Source organism: Ceratosolen solmsi, unplaced genomic scaffold (assembly GCF_000503995.2).
Source record: "Ceratosolen solmsi marchali unplaced genomic scaffold, CerSol_1.0 scaffold27, whole genome shotgun sequence".
In the NCBI taxonomy this organism is placed as follows: Eukaryota; Metazoa; Arthropoda; class Insecta; order Hymenoptera; family Agaonidae; genus Ceratosolen; species Ceratosolen solmsi.
The window spans coordinates 2,492,206-2,505,003 of record NW_011948426.1 but is presented as its reverse complement, the minus strand read 5'-3'; the positions used below and the strand labels follow the sequence as shown (position 1 = coordinate 2,505,003).

The following is a 12,798-nucleotide window of genomic DNA, read 5'->3' as shown; positions in this document are numbered from 1 at the left end:
ATGGGCCTGATCTTTACAAGATTCCCTTGACTCTCCCGTCACCACCCCTCACCTCGCCGCTCCACTCACTCCCTCCCTCCCCCCTCTCACTCTATCTCTTTTATCTCTTACCGTTTTTTCTTCGAGCGACTTGCGCGTGAATCATTATTGAACACCGGCTCGTTCGCTTGGAAAGGTATTTGTGCTTATTTAAATATTCAGGAGGACTTTTAAAAGAGATGCGTGTACTGCGCACTGTCGTTCGACTTAGTAAATACCAAGTAACACTGATACTACGATACGATCGGAATATGCTTCATATTTTTGATTTAGATGCTCGTAAAACGCATTGGATTAAATATCCCGCCCTATGTAAGATGATTTCTTGTAAAGTTACGCCCAACGATCGACATCTCTTGAAACGAATATCGTTCCACGTGTGCGGTGACTAACCTTCTAAAATAAAAAAAATAATTATGGACTGTTTTCGATCGATGTTTTTAATCGAAAAGACATAAGCAACAATGACGTGATTTAAACGATGCTTAAGCAAGAATAACGTAAATCGCGGCTTATTGCACTTTTTCATATTTATAATTGTGTTTTATAAATGTTTTGTCATCGTTGTCGCATCGAAATCTTACCAGACCGACAAATTTATACTGCAAAGGAAATTATTGCCTGCTGCTTTTAATAATAATTTTGCGACATTCGTAATTTACACCTTTTCGACAATATTTAACATTATTTTATCATTTCCCATTAGTAAGTTAAAGTGTAATGTATTTCTTATCTTTTAATTCCGATTTTTTATTTTTCATTCGAGAAATTATTTGTTTGTTAAAATCCATAAATAATAATAATAATAATTATTATAATAATAATAAAAGAAAATTAAAAAAAAAAAACAATTCTACCGACAGCTAATACAATTCTCTCATTATACGAAATAAATTCCAATGAATAATAATGATGCGTTTAATGGAAATAAATATTTACAAAATATTTAGCTCGTTTGACTTGAAATTCCTACCAAGTTTCATGATGATCAAGGAGTTACAGTTTTCCCATTCATGCACGATTTTGTATATTAAGTGACACGGGCATTGATTATTCGATACTTATGATATTCTTATAACCATCGAAGATAAGCTAAAATCACTTCTTGGAAGGCAGGATCTCCTTAATCTCATGAATTTACTTATTGTGACATACAAAGTAGGTCTTCTCCGATCATTGTGCGTAGGATAGAATAAATGATTCTATCGGTATTCATCGCAATAAGGACTCTGATTTATGACTGATGGCATGTATAAGTGTGTATCGTATTTTAAAGTTACATAGTTGTTGCAATACAAATATTTAAATAATATTTTACCGCACTATACATAATGAAAACGAATTAGGAATTATTCATTTTTTATTTGCAATTAATTTAAATAGGAGCGCGTTTTTTTTTTTTTTTTTTTTAATGTCATTGTGAACAATGATTCTTAATAAAAATGCATGGCATGAAATATTATTTTTATGATTGAGAATAAAATCTAAATATTCTTACACGCTATATTATTTCATATAAAACTGTGCATAATGTTTAATACGGCTGATTTTGCACGATGAAAAAGAATCTTTGGAACAGTTGTTTATTAAAAAATTTTATTCTCAATTTTACATATTATAAATCTAAGCTTACCTAGTGTCACTAACAATGGAAAATTGAAAAGTTTTTAAGCGATTGTAAAAATAAGCTCTTGTTGAAAAGTTCTTCGAGTATCGACGATTGTGCGAGTGCTGTTGGTGATTTGTTTTACAATGCGATCGAAGCATTCAAATTGGTGACACAAGTACAAAAATAAATAAAATTCTCATTGATAAAAATAAGAAAATTTATTATTTTCAAACCACATAGTTTATTCTTTCAAAAATAATAGTCTATCCAATGAAGATAAATAAACAGATAGATTGAAAGTGAGAGAGGAAAAGAAAGAGAGAGAGAGAGAGAGAGAGAGAGAGAGCGAGAGAGAGAGAGAGGAAGGAAAGAAAAGTGCAAGAGCCAATCCTATGGACCGCTACAAATCTTCAATGACGCAGTCGCTCGTATGCTACGAGTTTAGATGTTTAAGCATTTGTGTTTTACGATGTTTGCCATTACACGTATAATTTAAATTATGTAAATTATAATCTAAAATGAAAAGAAGAAGGGATCTCGTTTGTATTGTAGGAAGTAATGACAAGTTACGCGAATCGTGTAAACCTCATTTTTCAACAATAACTCCTCCACTTTGACGTATAGAAAATTTTTTAAATTTATTATCGTCATCTATTTTTGTTTTCAAAATCTGCTCATACTGCAAAAATTATACAACGACGCGTGCGCACACATGCTCACATATATTATCATCCTCTGGGTAAAAAACATTCATTGTGAAAATTAAAATTAATATATATTAACTTGAGGCTTAATGCGAACATATTCGTTTTATTTCATAAATTGTATATTTACAAAATAAGTTTTCAAGTTTTTTCATAAAATATATTTAATAAAGCCAAACGGATATTGTATTTATTATTTTATTATTATTATTATTATTATTATTATTTTTTAATCGTAAATGCGTCATATACAATGATTTCAATTGAGTAAAAATGCGAGACCAAATAAAATAAATAAAAGCAATTATTAAAATTCAATAGTGACTAAAATTAAGAATATCTTTTCTTTCCTTTTTCTTTTGTCAATTAAAATTCTTAATGTCAGCAAAGTATATCAAACTCCGTATATAAACGGTACAGCGAATATTCATCAATAGACTTTTGTCGATAACTATTATATATCTTATTCTAGACATTATGGAAACTTAGGTATTATTCACCTTCGCAATATATTTTTGATTGATATTTATGAATCATGTACGTATTATAAGAAATTTTCACTCAGGCTTTAATAAATACAATATACCGCAATGGGATGTCTCTTTCTGTCAATATGAGATTTATTATATATTATACATATATAAGGGACAATAAGCAAGGTGGCAAGGATCAGCAAGGATGCCACATAATCGACTCTACCATAATTTTCTCGGATGACGAGCTATGTCAAGGTTACTAGAAACAGAATTAGCTGATCAAATTGATGAAAATGCTCTTGAGTTAAAAGGAAAAATGTGTAGTTCAAAAAGTATTTTTGATACCTTAATGGAGTTAAAACTTGTTACCTACAATTCCCAGTCTTAGCTACATAGAGTAAGTAGTTTGCAAAGATGACGCTTAACAATTTTGAAAATTTAGATAATATGTTTAAGTATTTTTTGTTTGTTTGTTTTTTGTTTTTTCGTACACTTTCAAATTTCTCAGGCGATAATGAACTCCGACTCGAATGACAAATAAGTTACCTCTAAATTAACGTTATTTATTTCATTGCATAAAGATCATATTGAGAAGTAATTGTATACTTTGAACGCTGGTTACTTATAATTTTATTTGCACATCATATATGCAATCATCACTACTTTAATGATTAAACGTATAAAATTCGTAACGGGAATAAAATTATTTCATTTCTCAGAAACAAATGTACATTTCTTTCTTCTTTTTTTTTACGTACAGAAAATTCGTAATATTTGCGCTATTAGAAGAATAGTTGATTATATCTTTCTTTTTTTTTTTTTTTCAGAAATATACACAAATTCGACAAAAGAATTTCTTATTATACTCATTGAATGAAATATTAATATGATATTTAGAAAATTATTTACACAATTTATAAAAGTATTTGGAACAATAAAATATGTAAATTTTTTAAATCTATGCTTTTATGTCCCGTGAGTTTACCAGTAGGGAAGAGAAAAGTAAGAAAAATAACTGTATAAAATATAGATGATTTTGCATTATGCACTATTTATTACCTATTTCAGGTTTTATCGTTTAAATTAATGTTTCACTTGACAGTAAAAGTTTATCATAAGAGAAGTTTGCGATAAGCGTACGGTTTAATTATTAGATATAGTGATAGGAGAACAGACTCGTATGGAATTAAAATATAAAATATAATTCTCCGCTGCTTAACATATTGAAAATTTCAATAAAATATTGCATCGAGAAAGCGATTACGATAACATTGAAATACAGCAGAAAATCATAGTCTTGAGGATTATTCATTGGGAATTATGTTAATTTATAGCTTGAAATATTCGAATAAATTTTGAGGAATCCGTTTATCATAGAACGAAAAATTGCTAGGAATCAATGCAAATTTCATCGAATGAGCACAGACTGCACATATCCTATGTCCGGTACATTTATGGAAAATAATCCTGTTTGAGGATTCGCGCAAACGTTGATAAAGCATCTGCAATGTCATCCCTAAGATGTTTTGTGATTGTGTAAGCTTCGATGATCAGATAAATCTAATTCAAATCTACCCCATAGCGGAGAATAACTCTTAATAAATTGGTCAAAACATTCGAAAAGCCTTCTGTATAGAGCATTAATTGAAATAGGATAATAACGGATATATAATTGGAAGTGCAAAAGTACGATTGATATTTTGACCATTCAATTTCCTCTTTGGGACCGTTAATATTGGCACATTTAATATTTAAAAATCATGATGTTACAGATTTCACAGCCAGGCTGCTCAATTAGATTTTGTTTATCAGGTTTGTTAATATCAATCCAAGGAGGCCTCTACTCGGTATTTTATGTCCAGAATAGAAGGGGAGAAGGGTAGACTCCAATTTCCCGAAAAATGTCCAGCTTTTTACCTTCTCGAATTTTGCATAGACAGATTTCCAACAATGTTCCAGCACATGAACAAGCTATGAATAATTCAATCCAAAAACTAATTTATAAAAGAATTGAAATTCTTATGTTAGAAGACAATGAGTCGTAATATTAGAGTGGCTTTAACATTTTACAAAGAACATTACAAAGAACGGATTAAATGCAAATCCGTTGGAAAAGGTTTGAAGGATATTTGAATATTCGAAATCGGTGAAAAGAATGTACGATTTGTCAAGTATTTTGCAGCAACAAAGTTTTTATAAAGATTTTCGTCTCGATATTTTGCTTTAAAGTTCGTGAAAAAAAAAAATAAAAAAAAAAAAAAAAAAAAAAATAAACGGAAATATGTTTCTGCCATGCTAACTATTGATTATTGATAACGAGACTTGACGCACAAATTTCATCGATAATAAAACATCGCGGTGTGCATCACCAATGACATTTATTTCAATTAATTTTATTATCGCAAATTGTTATTAACTTTCATGGTATATGATTTTCCATACGGCCAATTTGATTATTATCAATGATTGATAAATTCACAGCAAAGAAAAAAAAATCAATTGCAAATGCTATAGTTTCGCTGTATTCGCAGCTCGCGCGCGTGATACGACAGTTTTTATTAAAAAAATTTATCTACGATGAAAAATTATACGAAGGCCTTTACGACATCCCAATTACCGAGTGATACATATGCGATTTATAAGCTTCTTTTTTTTTGTAACATCGATTGTTCCAAACTCCTCAGCGAAACGATAGATTATTGTAGTACAACACTCGTCCTTCATCCCTGATGTGAATTTCGATTTTGCGGGCAAGGCACGTGGAAGCCGAATTTTCAACCCGAAAATTCAAGGGAATTGATTATTTAGAGGACTTCGTAATATGGACTGAAGTGTTTTTTTTTTCTTTTATTTTCAAGTTCCTTGACACCGAATACTCCTCAATAGCTTTCTTCTTGTTGGAGGATTTTACTTTTAAGTCCATAAAAATTGATCGCGACTTCGAGGTATTTGATCTTGAGGTATTTGATCCAACCAAAACTATGGTTGCCGAAATTTATAGAATAATCCCGCAATACACACGCGCGCGCGCCCTTATTAAATACAAACGCCTGCACGATTATTAAAGACTTTTTAAATCTATCATTAAACATTGATTTTTCAATAATAACTTTATACTTCATATGATAGAAGAAAAATATTTTTTTTATCATATTTCAATAATTTTATTTATTCCATACTTCAGCTTCAATTAATTAATTAATTTTATTATTGTTATTAATTTTACGACTTATATTTATAGTACCAATGGCTTTTATAAATACATCTCTTGTTGCTAAGGATATATGACATAACAACTTTTTATATTAAAACTCTTGCGTTGTTATTACATTTATCCGATATGTTTTTAGCATCTTTTACTTAAATAATGAAAATTATAAATACATTTTTATATACTACAAGTATAAAGCTTTGGTAGGGTTGCTGAATGATATGTTCTCAATAAACCTTAAAGTGTTAGGTAGTTTACAATCGTAAATATTAATAAGTAATTATCGATACTTTTTTTTTTAATCCAAATTTGTGTGTTATCGTAGATATTGCACAGACGTCACTCCAGTATAATGAATATTAGTAGTTATTATGTCGCTCTAAAGTGCACAAATTATTTTTTTTACTAGTACACTCGACGTTCTATGTCCTAACACAGGCTATTCGAGTAGTGGATTGCAATAAAAATGCAATAGGACAAAAAGAGACGAGAATTTTGTTGAAAAAATGGAGAAAATTCAATTTTCAAATATTTTTTTACAAGTATTTTATATATTAACTTAACATGGTTAAAAGCTTAATACTTAAAGGTACTAAGATATAAAGTATTATTAAAGAACTTTGGTAAAAAAAATATATATATATAAAATCCTTTTTGTACACAAGCTAAAAAGACAGTTGAATTCAGCAAAAAACGAGGAGATTGTGATTAAAAAAAAATAGCAGTTTATTGTTCGAAATAGAAATAAAGCAGATATTTTAGCAAATTTAGCATTTCTCGAAATATGCATTGTTATATATATATATATATATATATATATACATAGAAAGCGATAATATTATAATAATAGAAAAGCTCTTTACCATATAAATATAAATATAAATAATTTCATAAAATTACCATTATATTACAATATTATATTTTAGTCTTTTACATATACGAATTCATAATATATTAAATGACATTCGCAAATAGTGTGCCAAATAAGCGTTTATTTTTTTACAGCCGTTTTCTATAAATATAATTACAAAAACACGCTTACATCGAAATACTTAGATACAATTATATTTAAATTTCTATATTAAAAACAATGATTTACTACTTTTGTGATCGCCTTCGTGGACTTCCCATACTCTAATATATGTACGACGATACCATGTTTACAATGAATATTAAAATATACAAATTAAATAATAAATATCTATTTAATGTTTTTAATTTAAAAGTATTTCTATTTTAATTGGCAAAATGTAAATACGTACAAGCTATTATTAGATATTTATAATAAGAATTAGCACCGTCTTACAATTATTTTTCAAAATTTTTTTTATCTAATTTTTTCTATCTTTTTTTCTTTTTCTTTCTTAATACTTTCGAACTTATGTATATTCCTTATAGTCAATAAGTTAAAAGAGATTATCTTTATTAATGGAGTCACGAGTAAAACAAAGCTTTTATCAAAATAATGCGATTGTCAATTATTATAAATAATTTACCGCGGCAATTTTCGAATATTATTTTATTCGAATTTTCTCGATTAATAGAGCTTATCTTGAGTATTTTACACATTTTTCGCCGATTCTTTAATCTCGTCGAAAAATAATTTAGAAATATTAAATCTTTGAATGAAATTTTAATCCTTTGATTTTATTAAACTACAAAAATTAATAAAAACTCGATACTCTTGGTCGGTATGTACTTCATTGGCAGTGATTGTACATGGATGCTTGATTTATTTATTTTTATTTTGGGCACATTAGAGAGCTTATGCTATCTATCCAATTGGCTTTATTCTACTATCTAAAAATATAAATATATTTGTCGGACTCAAGAAAAACTATCTACGTTAATGTGTTATGTATGTACCAAATGCATTACCTAAGCAACTCATAAATAAAATTATCGAGAACATTTTCAGTTCTAACGAATAATTAAATAAATTAGTATTAGTTCATTTGAACTCCAGCGAATATTCAATACGATTCAATATACGACGTATACGTTTATTAGAATGTTCATTAATGAGTCTCACACGAATCACACGAAAGTTTGGACTTTTTCCTCTTCTCTAACATTATATTGTAACACATAATTATGAATATAGGAAGCACCTGCTTTCAAATTAAATTATGCTCTCATTATCGCCTCCAAGTGTTCATTTAATTTAATCATCATGTTGAATAAAAAATCTAATTACAAAATAGATTAGAAATATCAAAAAATGTACTTAGGCTAAACCTTTAGTGAAATTTTAATCGACTTAAAATTACTTATATAAATAGTTAGGAGTATTTTACTTTCATGAACAGAACCAAATTAAATGCGTCGCAAGACATTATATCCTCTAGAATGAAGATAAATTTCAGACATTTTCTGTTTTATTTTGATAAATTAATTAACTTATGATGCCAAAATCGATTAAATTTGGTTAACAATTTAATAAGTCATTATTTCCTTTATTTTCCTAAAACTAGTGTCAATGTCAAAAACTACCTCAACATTTCAAATAGAGAGGGTAAAATAATTATTGTTTATTTAAATGTTTGAGATTAGATTATATGAAGTTAGAAATTTACAAATTAGAACTATTGATTAAATATTATATTATGTGTGTTGTATTTGTTGTAATCGTGAAAATATTTTAAATAAATGTATTGTCGGTAAAGCAGGAGTCTAAACAATTTTATCATAAAAATCCTATTCGATACTTACGTTCTTTCTACCTAAATGTAATTCAGGTTGAATAAAAAAAACCTTCCATACCTTGCCACAATTCGAACGATCATCGAGAGTTAAGTAATTTCTCATTGGCATTAGTAAATTTTCATAAGGATCGGTATTTAATTTATATTCTTGCATTGCTGTATAAATTGCTTTGAACGGTGGCTGTTTCTCAGAATGAAAAGTGCCTCTAGAACCATGAAGAACCAAAGCACCATCTTTCTCAGCTTCGGAGCACACAGACATGTACATACAATGATCGGGTCTATAATTATAACGACATGAGTAGACATATAATTTCTCCGGATGATAATGAAATATGATATTAATAATATCTTGATCTCCCCAAGTAATTTTCAATTGATACTCTTTGTGAATGGGTATGACATATTGCGTCCATTTGAATTCTCTCATTCTAGTCAAATTCATTAGCATCACACCAGAATTTACTCCTAGTTTTCCATAATATGGATGCTTAGCGAAGCGGTTATACCAGCCAGTATTTGGATCTTCGTGTTCTGGGCTTAAAGCTGCAAGCTGAACATTGTTCATTTTTTTAAATTCATCCCATATTACTTCTGGCGGCGTTAAAAACAAAGTGTCCGTATCAACGTATAAAATTGCATCGGTATCGTTTAATACAGTCTGAAAAGTCAACAAGCTTATGAATTATTTGACAATTGGTATGCCAACTAAATTTTTAATCATGACATTGAGATTTTCAAGTAATTGATTATTAAACAAATTAGTCGAATAAATTAATGTACTATAATATCATTATTAACGCTTTAAATACCCAATTTCATACATAAGATGGAATATTAAAAACTTTATTATATTATAACTCTCATGCACAAGGATTGTATTCTACAAATAAATATTTACGTACAGGAAGAAACAGTCGTTGAGCTGCACAGGGTTTAAATAGTTTTCGCCACATGGTGACATCGCTAATATCTGGAAATGTTACAGGTCTAACGACAAAGTCAAATGTTTTATTCACAATTTGCTTCCATTCGGTCAGTTTTTCATGGAACGCTGGGATAAGCTCGTAATCGGATATAACGATAAAGCGAAGAGGTCTTTTAGAGAATATTAGAGCAGATTTAAGCATTGTCAAAGATTCATCGAGTCTGTTGTCGCCACAGGCAACGACGCATATGACAACTTCATCCTCGATGGGTTTAACACTTTTTTTGGATGATTCGGCAAACATGTTGCTCGCGCGATTACGTACATGGTTAATTTTGTTAGATATATTAGTTTGATAATTTAACAAAATGAAGAGACCAATGAAGCCAAGGCCCAACAACAATAATCTATAAAATGATTTCATATTTTTACCAAGTTCATTCTCAACTAAACATAATTATTGTCATGATGATGTATGTTACAACGTCCGAAGCAAACATGCCCAAACACTATTTTTAATCAGCATCAGTTTACTTAAGTCGAGTATCAAAACATAGTTTCTAACCTTCACTTCAATAACTCGCCTTTTTTCGGCTTTATTACAAGCGACTTTGATTTAAACCTAATCGAACCCATTACCAATGTTTCTCCATAACAACGATACGTTGCATTTCACGCGCCACGATTACTTATCTTATATCCTACAATTTTGCTTTACCACTGTCTTGGGAGAGCGACGAAAAAAATGTTCAAATCCCTCGTTTTGCTCCCTCTTCTATTATCTTCTATGATATCCTGATTAACGAAATACTTTACTCTATCGTTGTTTACGTCCTTGGCGTCTCGATGGTAGCGCCCCTCCCTCTCGTGGCCACTTCACGTACGACAAATATACGAATAATCCCATTAGGAGTCCAAATGAAAGTCCTTAATTGCTAATTTATGCGGCTCTGGAATTCTTAATAAAAAAATGTTAAGCTCTGCTCAGACGAAAAGGAATGACAGGCGCCGTTACCAAACTAATGGAGGGAGGGGCGGGCATTGATTTATTTAAAATGTTGTATTATTATTCGACATTCCTATAAATTGGATCTATGGAATTTACTATAATGAAATGACCGAAGGAAACGAATGGATGAACGCATGGGCGAGCGCCGATATTGCAAAGGATATTTCCTATTATTAATTTGTAAATTCTAGATGTTAGGGTAATTCCTCATTGACATTAACGTAAAAGATCATTTGTTCAATAGTTCATATCGCCGGCCAACATTATTTTTTTTAAAATGATTTTAAATGAAACGGTGGCATTTTATGCAGAAGCTTAGTATAAAATTCATCGGTCTAGTTGCAAATGATCTATTTAATGGGATTATCGTACGATTTATAAAGTCGAGAAATAAAAACACAGGGCATCATTTTCAGTTGTATATTTCTAAATCTTCGCTTTATCCACAAGACACATTCTAAATTTTTCGTACAACCGGAGATGTCTCTTTTGGCTTAAATTTACTATATTAAATCGGTAAGTGAAAACATACTCCTTACTCGGACGACTGACACAACGTATAAAAATCAAAAAATATCGATGGCGATGGTTCACACAATTAACTACGTCTTACTATCAAAGTAAATATTGTTTATATGTAATAGTTTAATGTATTTATATTGGGCTGCATTCGTCGTCAATATCGTCTCTCTTAAATAATTGTACATTCGAATGTCTTTGCGCGTGTACGTGTGAAAGGACGTAGTACGAAAAAGTATGAAAATCTTAATGTTCCAATAAAAATTTTCCAATGAATTGTTATTGAAAAAATGTGAAAATATTCTCTGACGGTTATTTTTCTTCTTCTTCTTCTTATCTCTCTCTCTCTCTCTCTCTCTCTCTCTCTTTTTTTTTCTTTTTTGTAATTTACTAGCAGCTTATGGGCATTATGCATTTTTATTAGAATATTAACATTTTTATTCTTTTTCTTTCTAGAACAAATTTCATGTAATGAAGTTTCTTGAATCGTAAAATACTTATAATTTTAAAGTTTAAGAACAGCATTGTAAAATGTATATAACGTGAAACGCAAAATAAGAAGGGCTTATAAGAGAGACGGAATTCACTGAAAACACGCTGTTTTTTTTTTTTTTTTTTCCCGTCATTATAACAGTGTTTACGTCATGAATGCGTTGTAGCATAGCGTATTTAATCTAGCATATTTTATATATTTCTTATTTTTTATATTTTCTTCTTCGTTTGCATTCAAATTTTATCCTTCTCCATTCTTCATTCTTTGGTTGCAATATTTCAGCTTCTTCGCCGGTCGCTTTTTCCAGTCGCGAGCGCAAAACAAAAAGGTAAAGAGAAGAGGCAAGAATTTTTGTTCAAAAACTTATCACAGCTCAATCAATTTTTTTTACATACTTGATATACTATCAACATACATTTTAACTTTATAACTTTGTGCGCTAATTAATTTTCGTTATTTAATAACAAGTATTCTTGATTAACAAAGAAATTACATTTTTTTTTTTTTTTAAATTTTATTATTATTATTATTTTTTTAATATAAAACTCTCGGTTAATAAATCTTCAATATAGTCCTTCCATTATTTCATTAAAAATAAACTTCGGTACTTTAAATGTATCATTAAAATAATTAATTCTTATGGAGTCCTGCTTACTACTAATAATAGAAATATTACTCGAACGAAGAATTAATAATCAAAGCGAGCGTAGATTAAAAAACAAATACTTATAATGTTACAATGTAAAACAAGTACTTAAAATAAAAGAAAATATAATTGCGCCCGCGCGCATGCACGAATAACAAAACATAAAAATTCTACGTTCCCAAAAACCAATTTTTTCTTCATCTTTTTTTTTTTTTTTAACCTAATAAGGTAACATGTTTTTAAACACATAGTGTTTGAAAATTTCTCAGGATTTGCCTTTTTGTATTTACGCAATAATTGCAATCGCGACAGACTTTGATTTCGTTTTTAATAATAATAATAATCGCAACTGATTATAAGACAGCACATCTTGTGTTCAAACACGCAGATAAATGAATAAAATACTCTTCTAGGATTCAAAATTACATGTGAAAAACGTAGCTGTGATTTTTCAATTCA

At 29.4% G+C, this 12,798-nt stretch overlaps 1 protein-coding gene and 1 long non-coding RNA gene across 2 annotated transcripts in view; both read right to left on the bottom strand.

Moving 5' to 3' along the window:
* The window catches only part of LOC105363127 (uncharacterized), a 15,104-nt gene extending 3,002 nt beyond the window's left edge, over positions 1-12,102 (bottom strand). The window contains exons 1-2 of the long non-coding RNA XR_912914.1: positions 11,833-12,102; positions 3,191-3,197 (exon numbers count right to left, since the gene is read on the bottom strand). This is a non-coding gene — a long non-coding RNA (uncharacterized LOC105363127). The remainder of the gene's footprint in view (positions 1-3,190; positions 3,198-11,832) is intronic.
* Positions 8,675-10,097, bottom strand: shams (glucoside xylosyltransferase 1 shams). Its single transcript, XM_011500729.1, has 2 exons — positions 9,650-10,097; positions 8,675-9,405 (listed from the first exon to the last, which is right to left on the bottom strand). Exons 1-2 carry the CDS (start codon positions 10,094-10,096, stop codon positions 8,737-8,739), a joined length of 1,116 nt encoding a protein of 371 aa, XP_011499031.1. The 5' UTR covers position 10,097; the 3' UTR covers positions 8,675-8,736.
* Positions 12,103-12,798: the final 696 nt, after the last annotated feature.